The sequence below is a fragment of the Homarus americanus genome, unplaced genomic scaffold (assembly GCF_018991925.1).
Source record: "Homarus americanus isolate GMGI-L3 unplaced genomic scaffold, GMGI_Hamer_2.0 scaffold31037, whole genome shotgun sequence".
Classification (NCBI taxonomy): Eukaryota; Metazoa; Arthropoda; class Malacostraca; order Decapoda; family Nephropidae; genus Homarus; species Homarus americanus.
The window spans coordinates 24,725,072-24,749,662 of record NW_024722227.1 but is presented as its reverse complement, the minus strand read 5'-3'; the positions used below and the strand labels follow the sequence as shown (position 1 = coordinate 24,749,662).

General features: G+C 39.3%; 3 protein-coding genes across 5 annotated transcripts in view; all 3 read right to left on the bottom strand.

The window, feature by feature from the left end:
* The window catches only part of LOC121862423 (lysosomal-trafficking regulator-like), a 79,917-nt gene extending 77,381 nt beyond the window's left edge, over positions 1–2,536 (bottom strand). For all 3 annotated transcript variants that reach the window (XM_042360698.1, XM_042360699.1, XM_042360700.1), the window contains exon 1: positions 1,825–2,536. In XM_042360698.1, coding sequence (XP_042216632.1) covers positions 1,825–1,956 — 132 coding nt within the window. In that variant the 5' untranslated portion in view covers positions 1,957–2,536. The remainder of the gene's footprint in view (positions 1–1,824) is intronic.
* Positions 2,537–11,135: 8,599 nt separating this feature from the next.
* On the bottom strand, positions 11,136–16,344 carry LOC121862569. Its single transcript, XM_042360875.1, has 5 exons — positions 16,313–16,344; positions 15,083–15,255; positions 14,119–14,273; positions 12,960–13,154; positions 11,136–11,171 (listed from the first exon to the last, which is right to left on the bottom strand). Exons 2-5 carry the CDS (start codon positions 15,108–15,110, stop codon positions 11,151–11,153), a joined length of 399 nt encoding a protein of 132 aa, XP_042216809.1. The 5' UTR covers positions 15,111–15,255; positions 16,313–16,344; the 3' UTR covers positions 11,136–11,150.
* A 37-nt stretch (positions 16,345–16,381) lies between these two features.
* LOC121862568 lies at positions 16,382–17,950 on the bottom strand. The gene is made up of 3 exons (XM_042360874.1): positions 17,570–17,950; positions 17,093–17,231; positions 16,382–16,480 (listed from the first exon to the last, which is right to left on the bottom strand). Exons 1-3 carry the CDS (start codon positions 17,738–17,740, stop codon positions 16,473–16,475), a joined length of 318 nt encoding a protein of 105 aa, XP_042216808.1. The 5' UTR covers positions 17,741–17,950; the 3' UTR covers positions 16,382–16,472.
* Positions 17,951–24,591: the final 6,641 nt, after the last annotated feature.

The window sequence follows — 24,591 nt, the reverse complement described above, 5'->3', positions numbered from 1 at the left end:
CCAAGTGATGCCAAGCCAATCTCTGTTAGGACATCACATCATTTGTGTGAGCTTAAGTGCTTTTGCTCTAAAACTGTACTATAACCATTCAAAATGTCTTTCAAGCACCCATCAGGTGCCACTGATGCTAGTGTAGTGAAGAGGCAATGTAAGACCATTACCTGGCTACAAATGTATGTAATATTAACTTGAAAGGAGCGTGCTGTGGACATAGCCATTGTTGGTCTAACCCCCTGGCGGTGCGTATTATCGACAGCGCTGACAAGATTAAGGTTAGTGCTGGAAGTGGTTCTTCTCCTAGTGCTACTGTGATAAAGAAGGTGGAAAGGATGCTGGCAATGTGGATGGAGGACCAGAATCAGCATAATGCCTGTGAGCCTTGATTTATCCAGCATAAGGCCAGATCCTTGTTTGATGACATGAGGAAAACAGAGGGTGAAGGATCGAAGGAAAGACCTTTACAGCCAGCCAAGGCTGGTTTCAACAATTTAAGCGTTGGTATGACTTCACAACATAAAGATGACTGGTGAAGCTGCCAGTTCAGATACAGTTCCTGCGAGACATTCCGCCAACAGCGGAGGAGGAGCAGCGGCGGAGAACTAGTCAGAACAGGAGGAGGAAGAGGCAGCTGCAGAGTCTCAGTGACTCGCCACCCTCCTCCTCTCCACCCCTCACCTCCGCTCCCACCATCCTCCTGCTTTGCTCCACTACCCACCACCTCACTCTACCACCTTAGCCTATCGGTGAGTACCAATACAAACTTAGTACAATACTGTAGTTCTATATACTATTTTCTATAGAAATGGCAATGATTTTCAGTGTATGTAACTTTTTCCATGGGGCAAGGGGCTGAGGCATTAACTCCTGTTTATCTATTTCTTATGGGGAAAATTGATCGCTTAGCACTGCATGCATAGCGTCGCATTTTCAGGGCGTAACCCAGGCGTTAGCGAGGATGCCTGTACAATTGAGTGCAGGTTTGCCCTTAGGACAATTATTTCTTTTACTTTTATCTGTGACAATATGGTATGCGTGTAGTGAGTAAAAATAAATGAAGAAAGTCATGTATACCTGAAAATAGGAGTTGAAAAACAACCATAACACCACACAGCTTGGCCCAGTAGTCTGGTGGTTACAATGATAGGTTTAACCTGGCTACAATGCCATGATTAATCACTATTAAATCCGTAAACACTAATAATAATAGACCCAACCAGAATATGGCAGGGAGCAAAGAGGAGTTTCAAGAGCAGGCGCTTGCTCCCGTAGCCAGGTGTATGATCGAAATACAATTCGTATTAGAAATACATATCGTGTAGTCTAATATGAAAATGGTGATGGGCCCAGTGATAAACAAATTATATAAACCTTACATTTACCTATGATAACATAATAAAAACACCATCATTACTGGGTGAATGAAAGATTATTCCCACAAACAACAATTGACAACTCTGGCGACTCCTTAGCAGTGCCTCTCCGCTCCCTTTTCCGCTCACGGTTTTGGTCTGTTAACTTGCAATAAATGTTTATTCTCAAAAACTTCCACTTCTGTCTCTTCCCTCACCTCTTTCCCAGCCCTTCTTTCACTATTCTGCCCTCCCTTCTCTCTTCCAGGGAATGTGCGAGAAATAGATGGAGGAAGGAATGTGGGAGGAAAAGAAATGGGAGCCAAGTTTCAATGTGCATCTGGATGCAAAATTCAATGTCACCAGACCATTTACACCTATGTGTATACTTATTCCTTATGCTGACTGTACATAAACAAAATTCAAATGTATTAGGGAAACAAAAGGAATATTCACAAACTATAATCAATATTACCTTGATAACAGCAGTCATTATGACAGGCTGTGGATGATTTGCCATCACTATTGCCTGGTCCATATACAGGGCCTCTGTTAATAAGGTTCTGGTAGTGGTGTCAGAAGAATATTTCAGCACTGTTTCCAGCATCTCTAAGACCCCACCACCACCTGTGTGAGGCAGGAAAGATTAACACGACTGGCGCTCTCATCTTCCTCGACTGTTTCATCTTCTTCAGTCTCACGATTTCTTCTGTCCATTTTGTTGACTTTCTAACAGGTTGTTCTTCTGTTTCTGTTCTTTCACTGTCTGTAGAGATTCCACCTCAATCTCTTGACTCACTCGATGTGATACTTTTGTTTCTTTTACACACTTCTCCTGATCTTCTGGTGTGAGTACATCAACTTTACTTGAGAATCCTCTCACATATATCTTCTAGACCCTTATTTCGAGTGAACATCAGCAGGTGTTACTATTGTTGAAATGATTGACTCTCTGTGGTGCACAAACTGGCCGACTACTTGGTCCTCATTACAGATAAAGAACTCTCATTGGTATTACTGGTGGCGTTCTTACTCTCATCCCATCGGTGTTATCTTCTTCCTCCGAGCTCGTACACGTTCTTCACTATGGAACCTTCCTTCTCAACTTCCTTATTATTTCTTCTTTTTGTTCTTGTCTCATCTGTTGCAGTTGAAGGAAGGGGGTTGCTATTGTCAATCACTTGCCAGTGCAGTCTAGGAGGAAGGTTTTAGGTCTGATTTAGTATGGTGACAAAGGGCAGGATTCTTTGATAATGGATAAAAGATAAGAAAATAGAAAAAGTAAAAGGTACAAAACATTTAATCAAGCCTACACTACTTAATACACAATGGAAAGACCAATCTAAGATGAAAATAAAAAGCAACCAAGTAGTGTACAGTATTACAATGGACTCTAAAAATAACAAGATTTCCTCCGATTGCTTTTAAAGAAGGTGACTATTAGAAATATAATAAACTTAAGCTAAAACAACAACAGCTGAGCTAAGCAATAATGAGGATAGCAGACCATACAATATACTGTAATGTGGACAAAGTTGAATATATTCTTTTAAAAGATTATGATATAGGATTAGTGTTCAGCATTCACAACTCATAGGGAATCATATGGTATACTACAGCCATGGACGAAATACAATTAGGTGTTACAGTAATCTACAGTGTTTATTGAGGTTATTCCATGACTGACTCATGATAAAAGTAACATCAACTAAACAAGACTTTAATCAACTAGTGATTATCGTTATTCTCAAGACTGATATCAAAACAACCCTTGTAAAATAGAAGAAAAAATATATAATACAAAAAACACAAGTACTTACCTCAAACTGTGCTAGAGATGAGGTTTTTCCAGGGCAATCCATCAATTCTGCAGCTAAGTCCACCCCAACTGCAATGTATGATCCTGAAAACATCGCACTCATTAATTAGGTGTCCAAAGACATACAGACAGATCAATAGATAGACAGACTATTACATATATTGTACAGGTATGGTACTGTATACCTGGCATCGGTAGAGCATCTGGAATGCTCCAAGCTAGCTATGTTCTGGAACTAATTACTGTACTCACTTTGTATTCAAATGTACTAAGTTAATTAAAAAAAAATTAAATGTCCATTGCAAATTATGGGATGTTTATACTCAAATTTATTTCTATCTTGCAAGAATTTCAATAATGCAAGTTATATTCTGCTAAGTCAAGTCAGTAACATTTTACAAGTGAAAAACTATCCATCTATTTTTTAGATTTTTTTAGGGTGCCCCGAGAATAGTTTATTGGGCACCTTACCTCCTGTGCAAGGTGAATCCAGAGCGTTTACAGCACTCCATCAGGAAGCATGCAGAGTTCATGCTTGCCTTTATGACTCATTAGGGAGTAAAGCCTGAAGGGTCATGGGTTTGTCAGCAAGTTACATAAAGTGACAGGATGATGAGTGTATGGGGGAAAAAAATTCGGTACAATTTATCTGCTTATGGCAAAGTGTGGCAGGTCCCTAATAATGTCAAGTGCCAGGCCTGTCACTAGGAGGAAGGATATCTGGTCAGGAAAGGAAGAAGTTGGTACAATGTGGCTGGGGACCTGTAGGAGGAGGAGGTCATAGGGCAAGTGAGGATGTAGTGGTCAACAGGACTCTCACACCCTCTCGACCAAAAGTTTACAAACAAGATGCGGCCAGGCTCAGGGTTGCCAATGTACTAGGTGGCAGTACAATGGGGTAGAGGTGATATGGTGTGGTGGGACAGGTTGCAGTAGGGTGGAGGGAGGCACATAGGCATTGACAATATTGAGGACATACTTTTAGTGTGATTGTGATGGGCGTGTGCGTTGACATGCCGGATTGAATTAGGGTAGGGGTGGTGTCCTCAGGTCCAATAGGTAGCCCTGGTGGAGCAGCACAGACACAGGAGCAGGTCAGGCTGCGAAGGGTGGAGGAAAGGTTGAGGCACACGTGGCCGGTGAAGATGAGGCAGGACTTGCTCGGGGCAGCAGAACACACCAGGGCAGGCCGGTGGGCGCCAGTAGTGAAGGCGCCAGCGGTGGAGTAGGCCGTGAGCAAGGGACTCACGGGGGACTACCAGCTTATGTCAAACCAGAAGGAGAGGAGTGACTGGGTGGCAACAGAGGGCAAGAGAGTATGGGAGATGGTGGTACAGAGTGTGGAAGAGTTTTTCAATACAGGTTGGTAAATTCTTGGAAGAGGGATATGATCTGTGTCACGTCACTGGAGGGGTTGTGAGGGCACCGGTGGGAGCAAAAGGCCTGACAGCGTGAGGCTGGAGACGAGGGAGAGACCAGTAGTGAGTTGAGTTAGAGATGGCGGGACTGCTGTGTTGCAGCCAGGTGAGCAGGAGCAGGTGTTGTTGAAAGAAGGCGTTGCTGGAGACAGGGCGCAGAGGAGGAGGCGGTGGTAGCCGGACGGGGGGATTATAGTGGCTTGACCTTGGGAGGCTTTTCCCCTGGAACAGGCGGCGGTGGGGCATTGCCGTGAGTCAGCATTGTGCCGGCACGCACAGTTACAACACCTGGGATCAACTACAGGTACTCCTCGACTTCGACCATCCAGACATACCAAAATTTTGTCAAATTCGTATTTTCGAGTCTCGGCGTTAGTGAGTGTGCTATGTACTGACAAAATTTTCATTTGTAATTCCCTTTAAAATGGCTGCAGAAAGCAAAGTAAAGAGTTTGTGGTGCTGAGAAAAATGAACTCATTTTAGATTTCTATGTATTATTTAAGCATTTTCGACTTCTGACCTGAATTTGGGTCCCTACCCGTCATAAGTCGGGGACTGCCTGTACATAGCCCACCACCCCTATTAAGGTGGTCTTTGATTTTCTGGGCACAGGCGGCGGAGTTATGGTTTCGTGAAAAAAGCGACATCTGGGACGATCACGTCGGCAGCAGGCAGTAAAGGTGTGACCCCAATGAGAACAGAAAACACAAATGCAGGTCAGGATGATAGGGTTCTGCATAAAGTGGAGGGAGGATTGGGTTGGCCTCCACAGTGGTTGGGCATTCCTTCCTTCACTTGATAATGACAACAGCTTGTGTAGTCTTCCCCGTAATGTCGACATATATTGATTATACAGTCGGCCCTTGACATATGCGGGTTTAGCATACTGCGGATTGCCCGCGGAATATTCTGTACATTGAAATGGTTAAGTACATTCAAATGAGTGACACGAACACTGCACCGCCCGTTACACACATAATCCGCCACCCGCGCTCCCTCACTCAGTCAGTCTGCGCTGTAACACGCTTGTGTTGACATCAGCATTGTAGTTGCAAAAATATTTACATTTCTGTGAATGCATTATATCAAGCACAGTATGAATAGAATATCACTAATATAACAGTATTTTAACAGCTATTAAAACAAGAGTAACATATCTTCAACATCGGAAGGTTAGGAAAAGTCTTTTGTTTTCATGTAGTTTATCCTAATTTACATTTGAAATACATTACGTTTCAGCAAAACTACAATTTATTTATGAGAATATGGAAAAGTAATATTTTTGCTGAAATGACATTCGTATTACAGTGGAAAGTGGTGAAAAGCAATGACTTTCACTTTCTTTCATTCAAAAGATGTACATGTCGCTTTTGAATGGTTTCAGTTAAAAACTGTTGTACTACAAAAATATTCTATCCTAATTCACGATGCAACAGTTTTTAACTGAAAACCATTGAGCGATTCACGGTAAAATCTTTTGAGCAATGAATCATTGTTTCGTCAGATTTTATCCACTTTCCTATATCGTCGTCATTTCAGCAAAAATATTACATTTCCGTGAATGTAGTATAATCAAGCACAGTATGAATAGAATATCATTGTAATATTAGAGTATTTTAACGAAAACTATTAAAAAAGCAGTAACATCTCTTGAACATCGGAAGGTTGAAGTCTTTTGTTTTAAGCCATGTATTTATCCTATTTTACATTGAAATACATCACGTTTCAGCAAAACTAATATTTATTTCTGAATATATTTATTCAGGTGCAGTTTAGGTAAAATATACATGTGATGTAACAGTTTTTTAACTGAAAGCGATTGAAAAACACATACCCTCTACCCTGTTCAAGGAAGACTGGGAGGAGCTGTTTGGTGCTGAAAGCGATGACAAGGAAAATGATTTTGATGGATTTTTGAAAATATTCAGAAATATGGTATGTGTTATTTATTCAAGTGAATTAGGATAGAATATTACTGTAATACAACAGTAGTGACGATGTGGAGGAGGCGGAGGGATAGGCGGGGAGAGTGGTGGCGCTGGAGGCGGAGCATGGGCGAGTGGAGATGCCAGCCAGTACAGGTGTACAGTATTAATTGTTTTATAGCTCTTTTTGCATTTTAATATTAAATACTGTACATTACGTTTCAACAAATCTACTACAGTGAACCCTCACTTTACGGTCAATTGAACCCACGAGGCCAGCGTAAATAAAATGAACAACATAACATATGGGATTAAATGAAATAGAGACCGGCTGACCCCCAAACTCCACTTTTTCGACACAATACCTATGTTCTAGTAAAAATAACATCTTAATTTTATGATGGTACATGCACACAATTAATACTTAAGAGAAATAGAAATACAATCGCCAAGTTAATGTCCATTCAAATAATGGACTCAAGTCTCCCCTCTTCTCACACTACACTCGCTGGCTCTTCCTCTCTAAAAATTTTTTGGGGAAAACCACTAGATTTTAAGGTATAATAAATAATACCTCAAACTAAAGTTAGGATAATATAATTATTGCTGGATTCCTTGTAAGACCAGGAATATTTTGAATATAATTGTCATATATTTTTGCACAAAAGATAACATATTTACTCAGAGTAAACAAAATACTTACATTAGATCTAAAATTTGTATGTCTAATGCAAAATCTATGATGTTTATATTCAAAATGATCAACAAATTGCAAGAATTCCAGCAATGTAAATTATATTCTGGCAGGAAGTAATTTGTATGAATTTTTGAGCTAAAACAAATATCTTCAGTTAATAAAAAAAATAATAATCTTCACAACACTATCTGTCAATCAAGTACCCCACCTTGCCTCCCCTCTTCCATGGCAAGATGGTCGGTCGGTCCCTCCCTCCCCCAGCCCCACCAACCCTCCTACCAGATAAATGTTTGGGAGAAAGAATATTTACCTTTTAGTAATAAATAATACCTCAGAGTAAAGTTAGGATAATATAATTGACATTGCTGGATTCCTTGCAAGACCAGGAATATTTTGAATATACACTTCATATATTTTGCAAAAAGATAACATATTGCTCTGAGTAAACAAAATACTTGCATTAGATCTAAAATTTGTATGTCTAATGCAAAATCTAAATACTTATTATTCAAAATGATCTTCAAATTGTAAGAATTCCAGCAATGTAAATTATATTCTGGCCAGATAATTTGTATGAATTTTTATGAGGCTAAATAAAAAATTATACTTCACCCGCGTAAAGGGTGCTGCGATGGAATGTGAGCATCGGGTTCGGCAGGAGTACCGTAGCGATGAAGCGGGGAATGTGGGACCGTAAAGTGAGGTTGACTGTATTTATTTCTGAGAATGTGGAAATGTAATATTTTTGCTGAAATTACGTATGTTTTACAGTGGAAAGTTTGATAAAATTGTGACAAAAGCAATGACTTTCGCTTTCTTTACGTTCAAAGATGTTACCTGTCGCTTTTGAATGGTTTTCGTTGTGGGATTATAAGGCTAATGATAGGATAGAATATTATTGTAATACAGTACACAGTTTTTTAACTGAAAACCATACGAAAAGCTATTTGCGTAAAATCTTTGAACCTCGGCAGTCATGTTTTCGTCATGATTTTATCCCTTTCTGAGAATATATTCATTCAGTCACAGTTAAGGTAAAATATACTTGTGATGTAATATTTTAATAATATGGTATCGTGGTTTTCTTTTGTTCCATTAATTAACAAAGATTGATGTTTCAATGTAATGAACAAAAATTATATTAGTATCCATAAATAAACTATAAAAAATGAATACTTTATGTTTTACATAGTCTGTGCTACCATACCATGCATTTGGCTACTTTGGGCTTGCTATGATGGCCTTAAGAGATCTGCCCTGGCAACTGTACCGACACTCACAGCTGGTGGTGCGTTGTTTCCATATTTACTGGTAGTTACTGTATGGTAAATATTTTCCCTTCTTGAAACTATTACCCGTTTAGAGTTAGGCCCAATTTTTTGCCAAATAATTTGGTCTTAAAACTTGAACTACACAGGTATATCAGTAAATAAGGATATGGGGGGCCAGGGTTTTTAGGGGAGAGGTGGGGGCAGCAAAATACGGTTTTTAACATTCAGAGGTATCTCTGTTACCTAACAGCGTATGTTAGGGCCGACTGTACTAAATTAAAGTCACTGCACCTTTAATGTCAGCATATGGAAACGTTTCAATAGGATGTGGTAACATTCATCAGAGTCTATGGGGGCCACCAGGACAACCCCGTCAAAACAATAGTACTAAGTGATTCATAAACCTCAGGAGTCTGAAACTTGATAAAGTTCCGGTTCTTACAGCAGGAATTGAATGTTGAGAAAGTGCTGTCAGCAGTACTTCATCATCAATTAAGCATTCCTCTACATTTTAGTGAGTCCTTAGGGAAATGTAGATTTAGTTTACTTGGCTGGGTGAGAGGGCAGGAGTGATAGGGTCCGTGGCATTGGTGTTTCCACTCGGCTAGTGTTTCCCATAGAAACATTACCGTCACTGTCATAATCACTGGGGTCTGACTCTTGAAGGGTGTTGGATTCAGTATGAACAGGCGAGTTGGCGATGGCATCCGTATCAGAGATGTCTCGTCCATAGAGGCCTCTTCTGGGATGTTTATGTCGGCCCCCATGCTGGCAAATCTTGCCCGCTGAGGAACCTTTGTGGGGCGATCGGAAGTCATGAGCACCATGGGCATATCTGTCCCCTATGTGGTCACGCCACACTCTGGTTTCCCTTCAAAGCGCATAAATCTTTCGCCATTTTACTCCCTCGATTGTATAATTTATTCCGAGTCCTGACCCATCTCCCTCCACTGACAACTACAGGTAATCTCCCCTCCTGGCTGTTAACACCTTGCCTTCCCTCCCTCCTCCCTCCCCCCCAGCCAGCAGGTGATAACGATTTTATAGGATGAGGGTTGTGTTAGGCTTAAAAATGTCAATGTCAGACTAAACTTAGCAGAATATAACTTGCATTGATGGGATCCTTGCAAGATGGTGATTAATTTGAGTATAAACATCTGATAGTTTGCACAAGATATAAAAAATTTAGTCCTTTAGCTTAGTACATTTAAGTACAATGAGTACAGTATATTCAATGGAATTTTTATAAATATATATATTATTAATATCATAATCATGTCTGTGTTGGTCAGACACTACATATGTTGTGGGGTTAGGTCCACAGCACATTCACCTTTAACAAACAGTTTAAACATCCATTTCATAGCACTGCTCATGGTTTTGTATTTCTTCTTCTCAACACTATTATCACTACCTTGATGGGCACGGAAGCCATATCAATGAGTTACTGACCAGCTCACACACTGTGGAAGTTTTAACCCTTAGCCCGGGTTAGGGTGCTGCTGGCAATCCCTTGTGAGGTTCCTTCGAGAAAAAAATCCCCAAAAAGGCGGGAGAAAATTGACAGACGTTCTGGAAAGTCACCGGGGCCTAAGGGTTAGGAAGACGAGAAGATGCTAGGGGATGCCAAGATGCTCCATGAGAGGCGTAGTGCTGCAAGAAATGAGGACATATTCTGTGCCATACAAAGCAGTCATGCTAGGTGACATAACGAAGTCGGGTAGATCATAAAACAACGTTATAAAAATCATGGGTAACTAAAAAGTAACAGCGTTATAACAAAACAACGTTGCCTGGGACAACACTAAGTGAGCACTTGCTGTGCAGTATATGTTATGTCAGGTTAGTTTTTAATTTGTAATTTTGGTCAGGTACTGTATATGGAATTTTCTTCCATTTTGTTTTACTCAGTTACCTACACAAACAATGTAACATAGAACAAGTGAAAAAAAAAGGAATACCTGGTAATTACAATACAACAAAGTATTTTCAACTCAAAATTTCAGGTAGATTTATGTAATTTTCTTAATTTTTTTACTAAAGTTGCATACACACACAACCTTACATACAGAAAGTTAAAAAAAATTAAATAAATAATTACCATAAGGTTTAAAGTTTTTTATCTGTGTGGTTTCCACCATGAAGCTGTGTGGTGAGTGTGGACGAGGTTGGAGCTCCATGGGAGAGCACCATTAGTCTGGAAGCTGCTGGTTGTTAAGATGAGCACCAGGGGTGACTGTGATGCAGTTTATACACTAACTTGTAAGGCTTTTGTTATTACTGTTTATATTCCAACAATTTTAAGTTTTAACATTACAATGTACAGTTGAAGCTACTTTTAGGGGTGAGTCTAGTGATCTGAAAAGTCCTCAGAGCCAGTTACAGAGGATTTACTGCACTTCAGTTTAGACCTGGTGCTCCAAAATCTGAAACAATCAACACCCAAATCCCAAGTATGCCGGATAAATGGTCCCATACTTGTACATAGACAGGTGAACCTGTTTTATTCAGAGGGCTTATTAGATATACACTTACCTGGTTTATTACTGGTAGATGTAGGGATGTGAAGGTAATAGGCTGTGTTTGTTCAGTTGCAGCATAGGTGAGATTGGCTGGATGTGCCAGTAGCAGAAAACCGTACACAGCATGCGTCATTACGCACAACTGGAGGCTATCCCAAAAGATGTAATACCTGTTGGGAAAGAAACAAAACAATTACTCTGTGTTTTGTATGACCTGTGGACTCAAATTGCTTCAAGAATCAGAAGCAAAGTTTCTGTTATCTAAGTAGCAATTAATGATCAATGATGTTCTTATACAGTGGTTTATTAACGACGGTTCGATTAACGAAATATCGGTTAACGAATTACCTCCCATAAGGATCTTCAATTCGGTCAATGAACAAAACTTTGATTAACGAAATCCTACGAACAACACGTTTGTGGGCATCAGCTGATCAGCTGATGGGCTAGTCTGCCAATTCAGTAATCTGTTTATGTTTACATTCGTTTCCAGTGGAGTAAATATCAAGAAAATTGTTCTCTTTAATATTTTTTATTTCTTATACAGGAAATTATTAGTCATTATAAAATTTAGTTAACATATTGATAATAGATGCAGTACAATGAACTAGTTTTTGTCGCCCATCAGCTGCTTGACTCAGCCACCAGGCGTCAGTGCGGCCTCAGTTGACAGTGGAGTGAACATCTGTTTTGTTGGTGTCTTGAATATTTATGCATTTTTACATTGAAATTATTGGTCATTCTGAAATTTAGTCAACATATTGGTAATATATAGATCAGTGTAGTGTTGATTTAAATAAAATATATTGAATTACACCTATTGAACTTAAAATTTTATTGGTGAAATGGCGGCATCAAGCATGGGTCCCCTGAAAGGTGATTTCTCCTCCATCCCCACTTCCTTCTCTTCTCCTTCTCCTCCACCCCCCCTTCTAATTCATCATCATCATCATCAACCAGGAACCTTCTACATACACACCTCAAAGTAAGTGTACTTTACTGCATTTTTTTACTTTGTATGTACTTTTCTGTGAGCTGGAACCAATTCAATATCCCATTGAAACAATGGATTAGGTTAACAAAATTTCAGTTAACCTAACGACTCTGTGAAACGACTTGTGTTCGTTAACCGAGGGACCACTGTTTATCCAAACCAGAGAACCAGATAATAAATAGTCATAGATGTGTCTTAGATGTTGTGAGAAACTTGTGTAAATTTAAATATGAAAATAGGAATACAATTTGGTCAATGTGTAGAGTATATGTTTTGGTCTATGATGCTCGCCCAGGATTACTATGTTATTATTCTTTTTTCTTATTAGTTCTGATTAAGAGAGTGATTTACTGTTTAGGTTCAAAATTTGGATAACAGTATAGAAGACATAGTTTACTCTGCTAAGATGTGGTGCAGCTATGGGTGTGGTAATACTGCCTAAGGGTGTGGTTATACTGCCTAAGGGTGTGGTTATACTGCCTAAGGGTGTGGTTATGCTGCTTAAGGGTGTGGTTATACTGCCTAAGGGTGGTTATCCTGCTTAAGGGTGTGGTTACACTGCCTAAGGGTGTTGTTATACTGCTTAAGGGTGTGGTTATACTGCCTAAGGTGTTGTTATACTGCTTAAGGGTGTGGTTATACTGCCTAAGGTGTGGTTATCCTGCCTAAGGTGCTGTTATACTGCTTAAAGGTGTGGTTATACTGCCTAAGGTGTGGTTATCCTGCCTAAGGGTGTGGTTATACTGCCTAAGGGTGTGGTTAAACTCCATTTAACAACTCTAGCTGGATTTTTGTTAAATACTAACTTTAATTCTAGAAATCAGACTTGTCTTTAGAATCATCAACACAATCTACTGTACAGTCTTCTATAATACACATCACACAATATTACATGACAGGACAGAGAGCAGACAATGATGTTCATACTTAAGTCTCTGTGGTGACCCTAGCAACTGTCACTCACCAGTAGAGTGGTTGTCATGCCAATTGCTGAAGGTACAGAACAGAATCCAGATGAATAGGATTCCTGGGCAGACAACCCCAAGCCAACGTTCCTCCAAGAGATTGGTCCTGGTCCACCTACAAGTCCAGTTACCACACTCACCACAAGGTCTGCTGAGCAAATACAGTCAAGGGACCCCGCTGTTAATTCCAGTTCCTGAAAAATAATCCACAAATACATTCTGTTTCATAATACAAATACAGTGAAAAATATTTCATATACAGTAAGATCTACGTTAGCTAGAATCCTCAAACACAGAACTCTCCGATAGCGGAATTGAAGTTTTTTGGGATCGTTTCCCAAAGCTGGAATTTTCCAGAAAATTCCGGCTTTGGGAACGATTTTCCGAGGGCATATCTTCTGAAAATTCCAAGAACATTTTCCCAGTATGTACCTGGAAACCGGGATGGGGGAATTTTTTCGGGTTTGAGAGAAGAAAATCAGATGCATTTTCCGTAAATTCCTAGAAAAATTTTCCGGTACCCCAAAAATTCCGGGATGTGGGAATTTTTTCCAGGTTTGAGAGATGAAATAATGCATCATTCGGAACTTCAGAACATTTTCCGTTACAGAAAATTCCGGAAAATTCGGGATGGGTGATTTTCCGGCTTTGAGAGAGTCGTCGTTACCAAATCTCTCATTCCCGGAAGAGCTCTGCACCAATTGTTCCGGCTAACAGAGATATCACTATCTGTACTTCCGATCTCAGTGCTTTATCCAACAACACTTATATTTGAAGACTCATTACAAATAGATAGCGGAGTTTTACAAATATCCAAACTGATTTTGCCTGGTCTGATAAAAGAGCAATGGATTGTGTTGCCTCTCAACAATTAATAAGTCCAGAATATACCCCATTGTACAACTGCGATAAAACTACAAAAACATAAGTTAGACTATTTTACTTAATTGTAAATCAATGTCGAAGCCAAAGGATCCACCACATGCTGTATACTTCAAATCTGAATCTGCATAACCAAGTTGAAGATATGAGCAAATATGAGGATGCGTGTACCTATTGTAACTCTCCAGTCATTTTATACACTTGACTCACCCTACACAAAGTGGAACAGGAATACATATAAGACTGATGATATTTACATAGAGTAATAATGCTTACCTTGCACATAAAGAGGATTTTGTCAAGAGCATCAATGTCTCTCAGCTGTGATAAGTTGAAGTCTCTGTATGGCTGATTTTCTGCTAACAAAACCTTCAGGACAGATAACATTATACCAAGTACAGTAATTCGTTCACCATTCGTTAACACAGTATCTGAAACAATAATTTTGAGTCAGGATGATTCAAACTTTTCCAAACTTGATGATGGTGGTGATGATAGTAATAATGATGATGATGATGATGATGATGATGATAATGATGGTGATGATAGTGGTGATGATAGTGATGATGCAGGGAGGCCAGTATTTTGAATATACACATACTCCATTTGTTGTCATTCATCCTCTAAATACGATCACTACTATATTCTGTCGTGGTGTTCCCCTGCTACAACAACTACCTCCCCAAGATATCCACTTCATTTCTTCCTGGTCTATTCATGCACACTGCTGCTTCCTATATGCTCATCACCCTCATATCTAGTGCCATTCTCATTCCACCCTCTCATCTGCAACTCTTATTCCAAATGAGTAACTAGAAACAATCACCACCTTCCACTTGCATTCATCTTCCTTTATCAACCAATCTTAAGATCTTCTCCATCATTTTTGTTGCCTCATTTCAACACACCACAAATTATTTGATTCTGACAAACTGTGTGCCTGTGTTGTCGTACACGTAATTCTAGCTTTGTACACATATTTACAATTAATCAATCTTTAAATATCTGATAAACACAACAATCTTTTCTTTTTTTTTCATTCTTACAAACTATTTTCTTCTCTGTAAAACTTCAATCTAATATGTTAATATGTGCTACATTCCAATGTTTACCTATTATTCCAATTACTGAAATCTTGATGGTTCTCTTAAACATATATATATGAAGTAGACATAAACACCCTGCTTGCTTTAATGCTGGAGAAAGTAAGAAACTAAAACAATGAGAGAGAAGTATTTACTTGGTAGTCTGATGCCTTGAGAAATCATCAAGGAAAGTCCTCCAGTTACATATGAGAGAATTCATGAGGTCTCGATCCACTAATATAGCTGGTACATGTGGGGCGATGGTGTAAACATCCCTACAAGCCAGGTACTGAACAACACTGGGATACGTACACCCATCCAAGAGAGCCTGGAAACAAGACCATTTATGAGGTATGTCACTGTTAATCTTGGTACAGTAATTGTTGCCTATAACTCTCAAAGATGAAGTTATAATAATTTACCTAAATTACCAGGAACATACCTATAACAGTGTGAACAATGGAGCCATCAGACCTGAGATTTGGGTTTGAAAAAAATAGAAAAAAGATTCTGATGTGCACGATAATGAGGTCTATGTAAAAAGAATAAAGAGGTAAATGAAGACTACAGATGAAATACTTATACAATGATAAAAGAATGAACTGAGGCCCAACAAACTGTACAAAAGCCAGTATTTATGACGGCGATAAAGAGCAAAGTACCAACAAACAGCATCTCTGGAAACTGGAGTTAATTCTGAAGACTGTGAATACCTTTATAAGATACTACACTACATAACTGACCAGAGAATATTATTATCAAAGGAGGATTTAAACAGAATCTCCTTATTTCTAATACTGTATAGTAAAGGATTCATTGAGTGACCAAGGCTGACTAAAATAATCAATATCCACAGAATAACATGATGAAGAAATGTTAATAAATTGCTTCAGTAGAGCATTAGGGAATCTTGCATAGAATATTTACCCCAAATAATGAAAAAGAAACTTATGATAATTTGCATTACATACAGTATAAGGAAATAAGGTGTGTTAAGTGAATTAATATTAAAGCCAATGTATTATCTCTTTAGTCTATCAAATCCCAAACAAATACATATGACAAACATTAATGGAGTAAAAAAAAATAATAATAACAACATTTACCCTAATAAACTCTGATGTGTTTTTAAATACGATATACTGTATTACAGAGCATTAATTACTCCTAACCAATATCTTGTATGGTGTGGGTCAAGGATGCAGGAACCTCAATAGGGAAGGGTAGAGGAGAGGTACAGTGCAAGTAAAAGTAGCTGAAATAACAAGTAGGACAGAATATTCTCAACATACAGTACTTCCTCATATCCTCAACTCATATAGTATTAACAGTAGAATCTCAAACAACACCATGATTTACAACCTTCATCATAATACTCCACCTACCTTTATAACCTGGACACCTGGACATGATGACAGACATGAGAATGCGAATATGGAGGAGCTGCCACGATTCTCATACTGGGCAGCCAACTGGGGTGACGTGGTGGACACAGTGCACAAGAAGCCCAGAGCCACCGCCTGTTCGGCCTCCTCACATTTCAGTTCAACTAGCTGTCAGTGCAAATGTAATACAGGTATACATCACTATTTTTATCTTCTAAATACCCATAAAAATTTTCAAAATAATGAGTCAAAGCCACTAATTAATGTTCTTGAGGAATATTTGGTAGCTCATCCTTCTCACATGTTAAAATGGAAAAACCTACATTAATTCCTCAAACTATAATTCTCTTGCCTTAGGAAGTCCAACTCTTTACATACTGTACATCTTTAAGTCTTTTAAACTCCTCCTACTACTGTAATATCCACATACAACTGCATCCCCAACTTCCAATCCTCTCTATCCTATTCCAAGTTCCTAACAGTAAGACCTCCCTCACCATCCCATATAATGACACATCTTTATTATTATATTCTAACTTCAATTCAAACCATCAAAAGTTCTTAGTTACTTCTTCCACCTGGCTCAACTCAGCCTAAACCATTTGTTATTATCAAAACCTCTCTATCACTACACTTCAATATGTACTGTATATCGCCACTTCCTTCACCATTAAAATGTTTTGCTGCTTGGGTCACTCTATATGTTATCAACACTCACTACATCTTCAAGTATTGATTCCTTTACAGTTAATGTATCTATAAGTTTTAATTATTACTCACCCTTAGCAAAGAGGTAGACAATATGGGCTATGCCTCCCATCTGCAGGAGAGCTACATCAGAACCCTGGCTCTTCAAAGGAGTCAGTGCACCAAACAATACTGAAGTCTGTGTTGTAAGATGGATAACAATTTCCAGTGTCTGTAAGAAAACGACAGGTATAATTTTATCTTGTATCTTGAGCTTTTCTTGTCATATGTACAGTAGCTAAACAATTATCTGTGCAGGTGGGGGTCGATATGCTCGAAATTTATGTGTGACTAGTGACAGCCCTCATATACCAAAATTTATTGTCCATGGTCTCATATTGTTTCCTCACAAAGTATGCACAGATAGTTGTTTTAGATGCTGTACCTTCAATTTAATTTACTATAAACACTAATTCTTTTAACCACACACTATTAAATTACTGTGATGTATATATTTCTTCAGTCAACTGTAAACATTTTAAGATACAAAGTATATCTTATGATACAGACCTTGGAGTGTTGGCATGTGTGGTTATAACAGAGGAACTCCGATGGTCGCTGAGCTGTGTGGAGAAGCAGGAGAGTTTCTTGTGCTGGTCTTATGGCTGACTTCATATGACCATATAAAACAGAGAGATCCATCCCTGCTGTTAAAAGCTTTGGTGTAATGAATGGAGTCATCAAACCTTCTCATCCTTGTCTGTCAGGGGTAAGAGACTAGTACAATCTTTACCAAGAGCAATCATGTAAAGGCACAGTTCTCGCCCAGGATGGGTTCGAAGAGGAAGGTGTTACCCATCAAGAGCTTATGAATGGCTGTAACAAAGACTACCTCTTCGGTCCTGTGAAGGTTGAATGGATCTAAATCATCCACTGAGTGACATGGCTGAGGTTCCTGTAATATTCAAACAATATCATATTTAAATGCCAGTACATAATAATCTTGTTAACATTCACGCTTTTGCATAAGTTTGGAAAAGCTATAGTTTGATTGCATTGAAACCAACACAATAATATATAAATTCGTATCTGACATTATTTTTTTGTTTTATGTCTGTTGACGATCAATAAGTAAAATTACCAGAAAGACCCATATTTTCAGTATAAAAATAAAAATAATGACTGTAGTTGTTTTAAGTCACAATAACACTTTAAATTACTCCGCTGGAGAAATAATCAGTGTGACCAAGAAGAAGGTAAGATGGAGAACTTTCTGATGGAGCCCACAGCTGGCACCGAACATTGACCGAGTGACAGGTCAGAGTCTACAAAATTGTTACCTGAAAATAAAAATTTCATTATTTTTTACCTATGTAAACCTTTCACATTCAATACTAACAATAAATATTTCATAGTACTGTGTTGCCCATTACACCAAAAACCTCAGTGCCACTAAGCAAAGTCTATTCATATAAGCCGGGTTTAACCACTGACAAAATTATCATGCCTGCTGCTGACCCCCAGTGGATATGTTTTCTGTTTATTACGGACACATTTTTTAAACAAATTTGACATTTTCATATTTGTTTGAAAAGAAAATCACTGAAGTCTTTAGACAAATGATGAGCTATAAATGAAGTACTGAGGCACCACAAAGCAACTAAATGTATAAATCTTTGTGTGTGAACATTACTGCAGCACACCCAGCCAACAACTGGCCTCCCTGAAATATGATAGATGGAGCTTAACATTTAAATGACAGCCATCAGCAGTGGGAGTTAGCTGTAGGATGACAGCCAATCAGTGGACATTTCATACCTACAGTTTTGCAACATACTGTATAGGGGTGAGGGGAATCCTCAGCTGCCAGTTAGGGGTTAAGTACCCTGGCTTCTTGTGAGGCCTATACTTAACAATCTTCTTTAGAAACAATAACAGTACAATTAACATAAGTTAGAAGAACCACAGGTAAGTCACTGTCCATAAGCAGTGAAATGTTTAATACATCATCACAAAGATCAAGGCACCAACATGTACGGTATACAATATAAGCCACAACTCTACAGTCCCTGGCGTTTCTTCCTTATTTACAACTATCTTGGTTGTCTACAAAAAAGGGCTAAATGATAACAATATATTTTATTTTTTTTTGTATTCTGGGTTTTTGTTTGAGATGGATCAGGAGGCAATGCCCCACCACCACCACAAAAAGGAGGACATATAGATTGGGAGAAAGATGTATAACAAGTGAAGACAGCGATGGGGAAATTGATGCAGAATGATTCTGGGTTTGAGATATTTCCAGGTACAATATTGAAACAAATTTTCTTATCCCTGGAAGAAATTGCACATCACCGGGATTTTTCCGGGCACTGGTGAATGTTTCCATGTCTAAATTCACGCATCTCACGGAGCACTACTGCAATGGAGGCTTAATTGCAGTCAGACAGACACAGAGCTGTATTTATTATGCAAACACAATACAGAGGGCCCAAATTCACGGGGATTAGGTTCTCAAGATGGCCGCGATTGGGGAGTTTACATTTTTACTTGTGTATAATGAAATGTATATTCCCTTTATGTGTTTGCCCTAGAACAATTATTTCTTTTACCTGTATTGTATATATAGAGTGTGTGTAGACACACACACACCAAACACATTACAAATAAATAATAATGGGAAAATACTCTCACAAATAATCAGAAACAAATTTATTAAAATGTAACAATCTAACCTCAAGTCTGTGCTTTTATTAATTATGAATAAAGCACGGACTTTGGTAGACCCTTGCCACAAAATTGTGACCAAGTCCCAGGTTGTTGATCTGACTTTCGTTCATTTACACACTAATTGAAGGTCTCAATTGTTACTCTTACTATTGACAACACAACATAACCTGTACATATATTGTTTCTCACTATTGATCTTTTTTTCATTTTTGTATTTCTTTATGGTTCTTTATTATTAATATTATTATTCAATTTCAATTTCAATTTCAATTGTTTATTCCTTGATAGAGGAAGCGATCTTAGTGCCACTAGTACCCCTGTACAATAACACCAGAATCATCTGGCAAGTGTAGTGTATATACAGTATAAATATTATAAAGGGGCTTACTAAAGCCTAAGGAAGGAAGGATGTCTTTAACACATAATTAATATTATTTACAAAATATCTGGCCAGTATTGGGAGGATCATCGTGGTTCCGTCAGGGGTCGGGAGTGGTGGTCCAGCAGGCGCCACGGAAGCGCGTTGGTGTGGGGACATCTTAGGAGGTAGTGGATAAGGGTGCGGCTGTCGGGTCTTCTGCATACGCACAAGAGCGTTGCTCAGGGATGGGATACCAATCTCCCAAGCAAAGTCATACCCGATGATGATACGGGCAGCAATCACGTCCCCTTCCGCCGACCTTTCCTTAGGCGTCGAGAAGTCAGGAAGTTTACGGAGGACATCGCACTACGTGGGCGGGAGTCAGGGGATGGCTGCTTCCGAGCTTCTTCTGTTTGCGGCGGATTTGGGTCCTAATCTGTAAGAGTGTTAGAACAACGTAGTCAGGTGTGGCCTTGTTGCAGCCAGTCTTGGCAAGGTCATCTGCTGCCTCATTCCCCAAGATACCGACATGACTAGGTATCCATAGGAATGTCACAGGACGGCCTTCATCCTGAAGTGTGGATGTTAACCCTCGTATTGGAGGATGAGGTCCTTATTTTTCCCCAGATCCAAATGCGATCCGTCGAGAGGCAGCCTGGAATCGCAGACAAGCAAGGGCAGAAACCATCTGCTTCTTCCTCAGCGGAGAAGGGCAGCAAGGAGGGCTATTAGTTCAGCCTGAGTGGAGGATGCCCGTCCAGAAACTCTGAGAGACAGTTTGATAGGCTCAGCATGAGAGGCGCGGGAGATGTAGACACCAGCCCGGCCCTACCTGTAGCGGGTCAACAGAACCATCAGTGTAGAGGACGACCCTACCTGGGGACCAGTGGCGATCCTGGAGAGGTGGTATTTGCAGAGAATAACAGGGTTCACCTGGGATTTCGAGCGGGTCCACCGAGGGCAATCACTTCAGGTTGAAAATCCAGCCAGGGAGAAGGAGACGAACCAACAGCAGGGGTGACAACAATATCAGGCAGGAGGTCGTGGTCCTGAAGGGCTCGGATGAGTGACCTCGCCACTGTCTTCTAGATGGAGGTCGGTCTCGGACAGCAGTAGTCAAGTTGGTTTGGACATGGAGGCCCTAGGATCCGTGAGAATGGAAGCGCAGTTTTAGGTAAAACCCTGGACACGATCCTGTAAGGGGAAAGACCAAGTTCGGTATATAGAAGTAGAGCGTCCACTGAGGAGCCCCAAGGATGATCTGAGCAGCTTTCCTCTGGATAACTTGAGACGGTTGACAGCAGTCCGACTAATGTTGGCGAGAGGGGGCGTGCGAGTCGGCACAGGTGCGGACAAAAGACTTGTACATGGTGAGAAGTACAGGATGCTGGCACCAAGGGAACCCTGCACATGGTAGAGGGGAGCAGACGCCGAAAACATATGTCTCGAAGATAACGGACTTCAGATCTGACAACGTGTGCGAAGTTACACACACCCAGGTATTTTGTCTCATTGACCAGTCCAAGGGCTTCCTTGATAAGAAAAGGGTGGGCTAATCCGTAAAAAAAATGTATACAGTGGTCCCTCGTTAACGAACACAATTGTTCCACAGAGTCGTTTCGTTAACCAATCCATTATTTCAATGGGATGTTGGGTAATTGGTTCCAGCTCACAGAAAAATACATACATACAAAGTAAAGCCAAAAATACATAAAGTCAGAAACACCTAAAATTCCCTAAATTGCCCTTAATCACTACATATACACCTTACTCCTAAATCACTACTGTAATGTGATACAGGTGATTAATTTTTATCTCTTGCAAAATATATGGCGTTTATATTCAAATTATTCACTGTCTTGCAAGGATTCCAGCAATGCAAATTATATTCTCCTAACTTTAGTCTGTGATATTATATAAAATAAAAACTTAAAAGCCTACTGAAAACACCAAACCTTTGTTGGGGGGTGGGGGGGTAGGGAGGGAGGGTGACAGTGACATGTTTGACAGTTGGCGCCTGTGGTGTGAAGTATTTGCAGTGGTCCTCGGTTAACGAGCACAATCCGTTCCAGCAGGTTGCTCAACCTAAAAACCTCATAACTAAAAAACCATTGTTTCAATGGGTTTTTGGGTAGTGGTTCCAGCTCAACGAAAATTGCCTAAATTCAACAAAAAAGGTAAAAAGTACACTTACTTTGAGGTGTGTATGTAGAAGGCTCCTGGATGATGATGATGATGGGAATTAAAATGGGGTGGAGGAGAAGAAGAAGAAGGCATTGGGGTGGAGAAGTCACCCCATGGCGCCATTCACCATAAAATTTTAGCTCTCTTGGTGTAATTCAAGATTATTTTCTTTAAATCAACACTGCACTGCATTATATATTGTCAATATGTAAAATATATTTCAAAATGACCAATAATTTGGCGGAAACACAGAAAAAAAAGCATTTAGTTGAAGAGGAGTCTCAGCAAGATGTTATATCTCCTGAAAACAGAGACTAATGCCTGTCTGGTGTGTTAACAGGTTGGATGCACGCCAGAAACTAGTTTCTTTTACCTTCAATTATGTTCAATAATTGTTAAAATGACTAAAAAGTTAATATTAAACTTTTAAAATTATTGAATACAGTCAACCCTAAGCTTCAGCGGTCCCATTCCTTTTTCACGTTTCGTGGTACCCTGCCGAGCGGAATGCTCACATTGTCAGATGCGTGCCCTTTCTGGCAGGCCGAGCAAGTGCGCACAAATTAAGCCAGTCATCAAAACATTACGAGTTCTTCACCCACCACAGCGGCCCAAGTCAGTGATAATTATAGTGAGGATATGGACTTATATGGACTTTGAGGGTTTGACAAAGAGGCCCGCAAGCCTCTGTGGTGGATAGTGATACAATTGATACAAGTGATACAGGTGAGGGCCAATAATCTGCCCTCTGCCTCCGAACCAACCCGCATCCCGTGTGCCCAGCCATCTTTTCTACTAATGTAAGTGTTAAAAACCTAATATTATTGATATTTCTCTTAATTATTAATTGTGTGCATACCATCATAAATTTAAGAAGTTATTTTTACTACAACATAGGTATTGTGTCTGAAAAAGTGGAGTTTGGGGGTCGTGGTCTCTATTTCAATTAATCCCATATGCTATGTTGTTCACTTTACCTCTCACTACTTGTAGACGTTGGTTGAATTAACACGTAAAGTGAGGGTTCTGTAGTATAAACTTCTTGATATTTACTAAAATAGTAAGGAATTTAAGCCCTAAAACCGATTACTGTATTGGCGGGACTAATACTACAGCTGGTGGACGCCAAATGCAAACGAAAACACATTGTTGAAGTTAAGCACTGAAAAACTTCGTAAATCGAGATTGCTCGTTAACGAAGTTAAGAATCTTATGGAAGGTAAATCGTTAACGAAATCTTGTTAACCGGTAGTTCGTTAACGAGGACCACTGTAATTGTTTATTTATGTCCTTAAGATTGAGTTTTTTATTTTTTGCTTATAAAATTTCATAGAAGTGACCTGGGAGAATAAAATTTACATTGCTGGAATTCTTATAAGCTAGTGATTAATTTGAATGTAAACATGCAAAGTTTGCACTAGAATAAAATTTTAGTAGTATTCATTTTGTACATTATTTTGATTACATGTACAGTACAGCTTTGCCCTTAGGACAGTGTGCACATGTAAATGAGTTTCAATAAATGAATAAAGTTACATATATCGAGCCAAAATAATAGTTGAAAAACTTTATGTAGACAGAGCTTGGATGGCTAAATTTTAGAATGACCAATAATTTAATAAAAAATGCACAAACATTAAAGAGCACAATTTTCTTGATATTTACTCCATTGGAAACGAATGTAAACATAGAACAGATTACTGAATTACTGAATTGGCAGATTAGCTCATCAGCTGATGCTCACAACAAAAGCGTGATGTTCATTATGGATTTAATTGTTCAATTTTTTTCATTAACCGAATTGAAGATTCTTATGGAAGGTAATTCGTTAACGAAATTTCATTAACGAGGATCACTGTACAATACAGGTAAGGAAATTACTGTCTCTAGAACGAATGGCTCCTGTCCCGGCATGAAAATGCCAGCAACTTTAAAACTACCAGCAGACATTCTTGGGTGCATTCAGGGTGTCATCGAATAATAGAGGACGAAATAAAATCTGCGAACTTAGGGGTGCCTGTATAATATAAATAAACAAAATATACTACTCTGCATACACTATACACTCACTAGCAGATGCTGTCATCTTGAGCTTGTGATGCAGGCAGACAAATGGTGATATGATGATACATGATGGCCTGCCTTTGTCCTGTACCATCTACTGTGGCAGCTAGTGCATGTCACTCTCCTCTCCATGAAGGAGGGATTGTACACACATTGTATATTGTACATAAACCCTCTACACACTAGCATACAGTAGACATACACTGTCCGCTCTGCTGAATGTACACAGTACAGCACTTTCACACTTATTAAA

Excerpts from the sequence above, each read along its gene's own strand:
- LOC121862569 (XM_042360875.1), bottom strand. The coding sequence starts at position 15,110 with ATGATTTCTCAAGGCATCAGACTACCAA. Across the intron at positions 14,274-15,082 it reads TCAAGGCATCAGACTACCAA|ATACTGTGTTAACGAATGGT; the intron begins GTAAATACTTCT and ends TTATTGTTTCAG. Across the intron at positions 13,155-14,118 it reads AAATCCTCTTTATGTGCAAG|GAACTGGAATTAACAGCGGG; the intron begins GTAAGCATTATT and ends ATTATTTTTCAG.
- LOC121862568 (XM_042360874.1), bottom strand. The coding sequence starts at position 17,740 with ATGACTCCATTCATTACACCAAAGCTTTTAACAGCAGGGATGGATCTC. Across the intron at positions 17,232-17,569 it reads ACACATGCCAACACTCCAAG|ACACTGGAAATTGTTATCCA; the intron begins GTCTGTATCATA and ends GTTTTCTTACAG.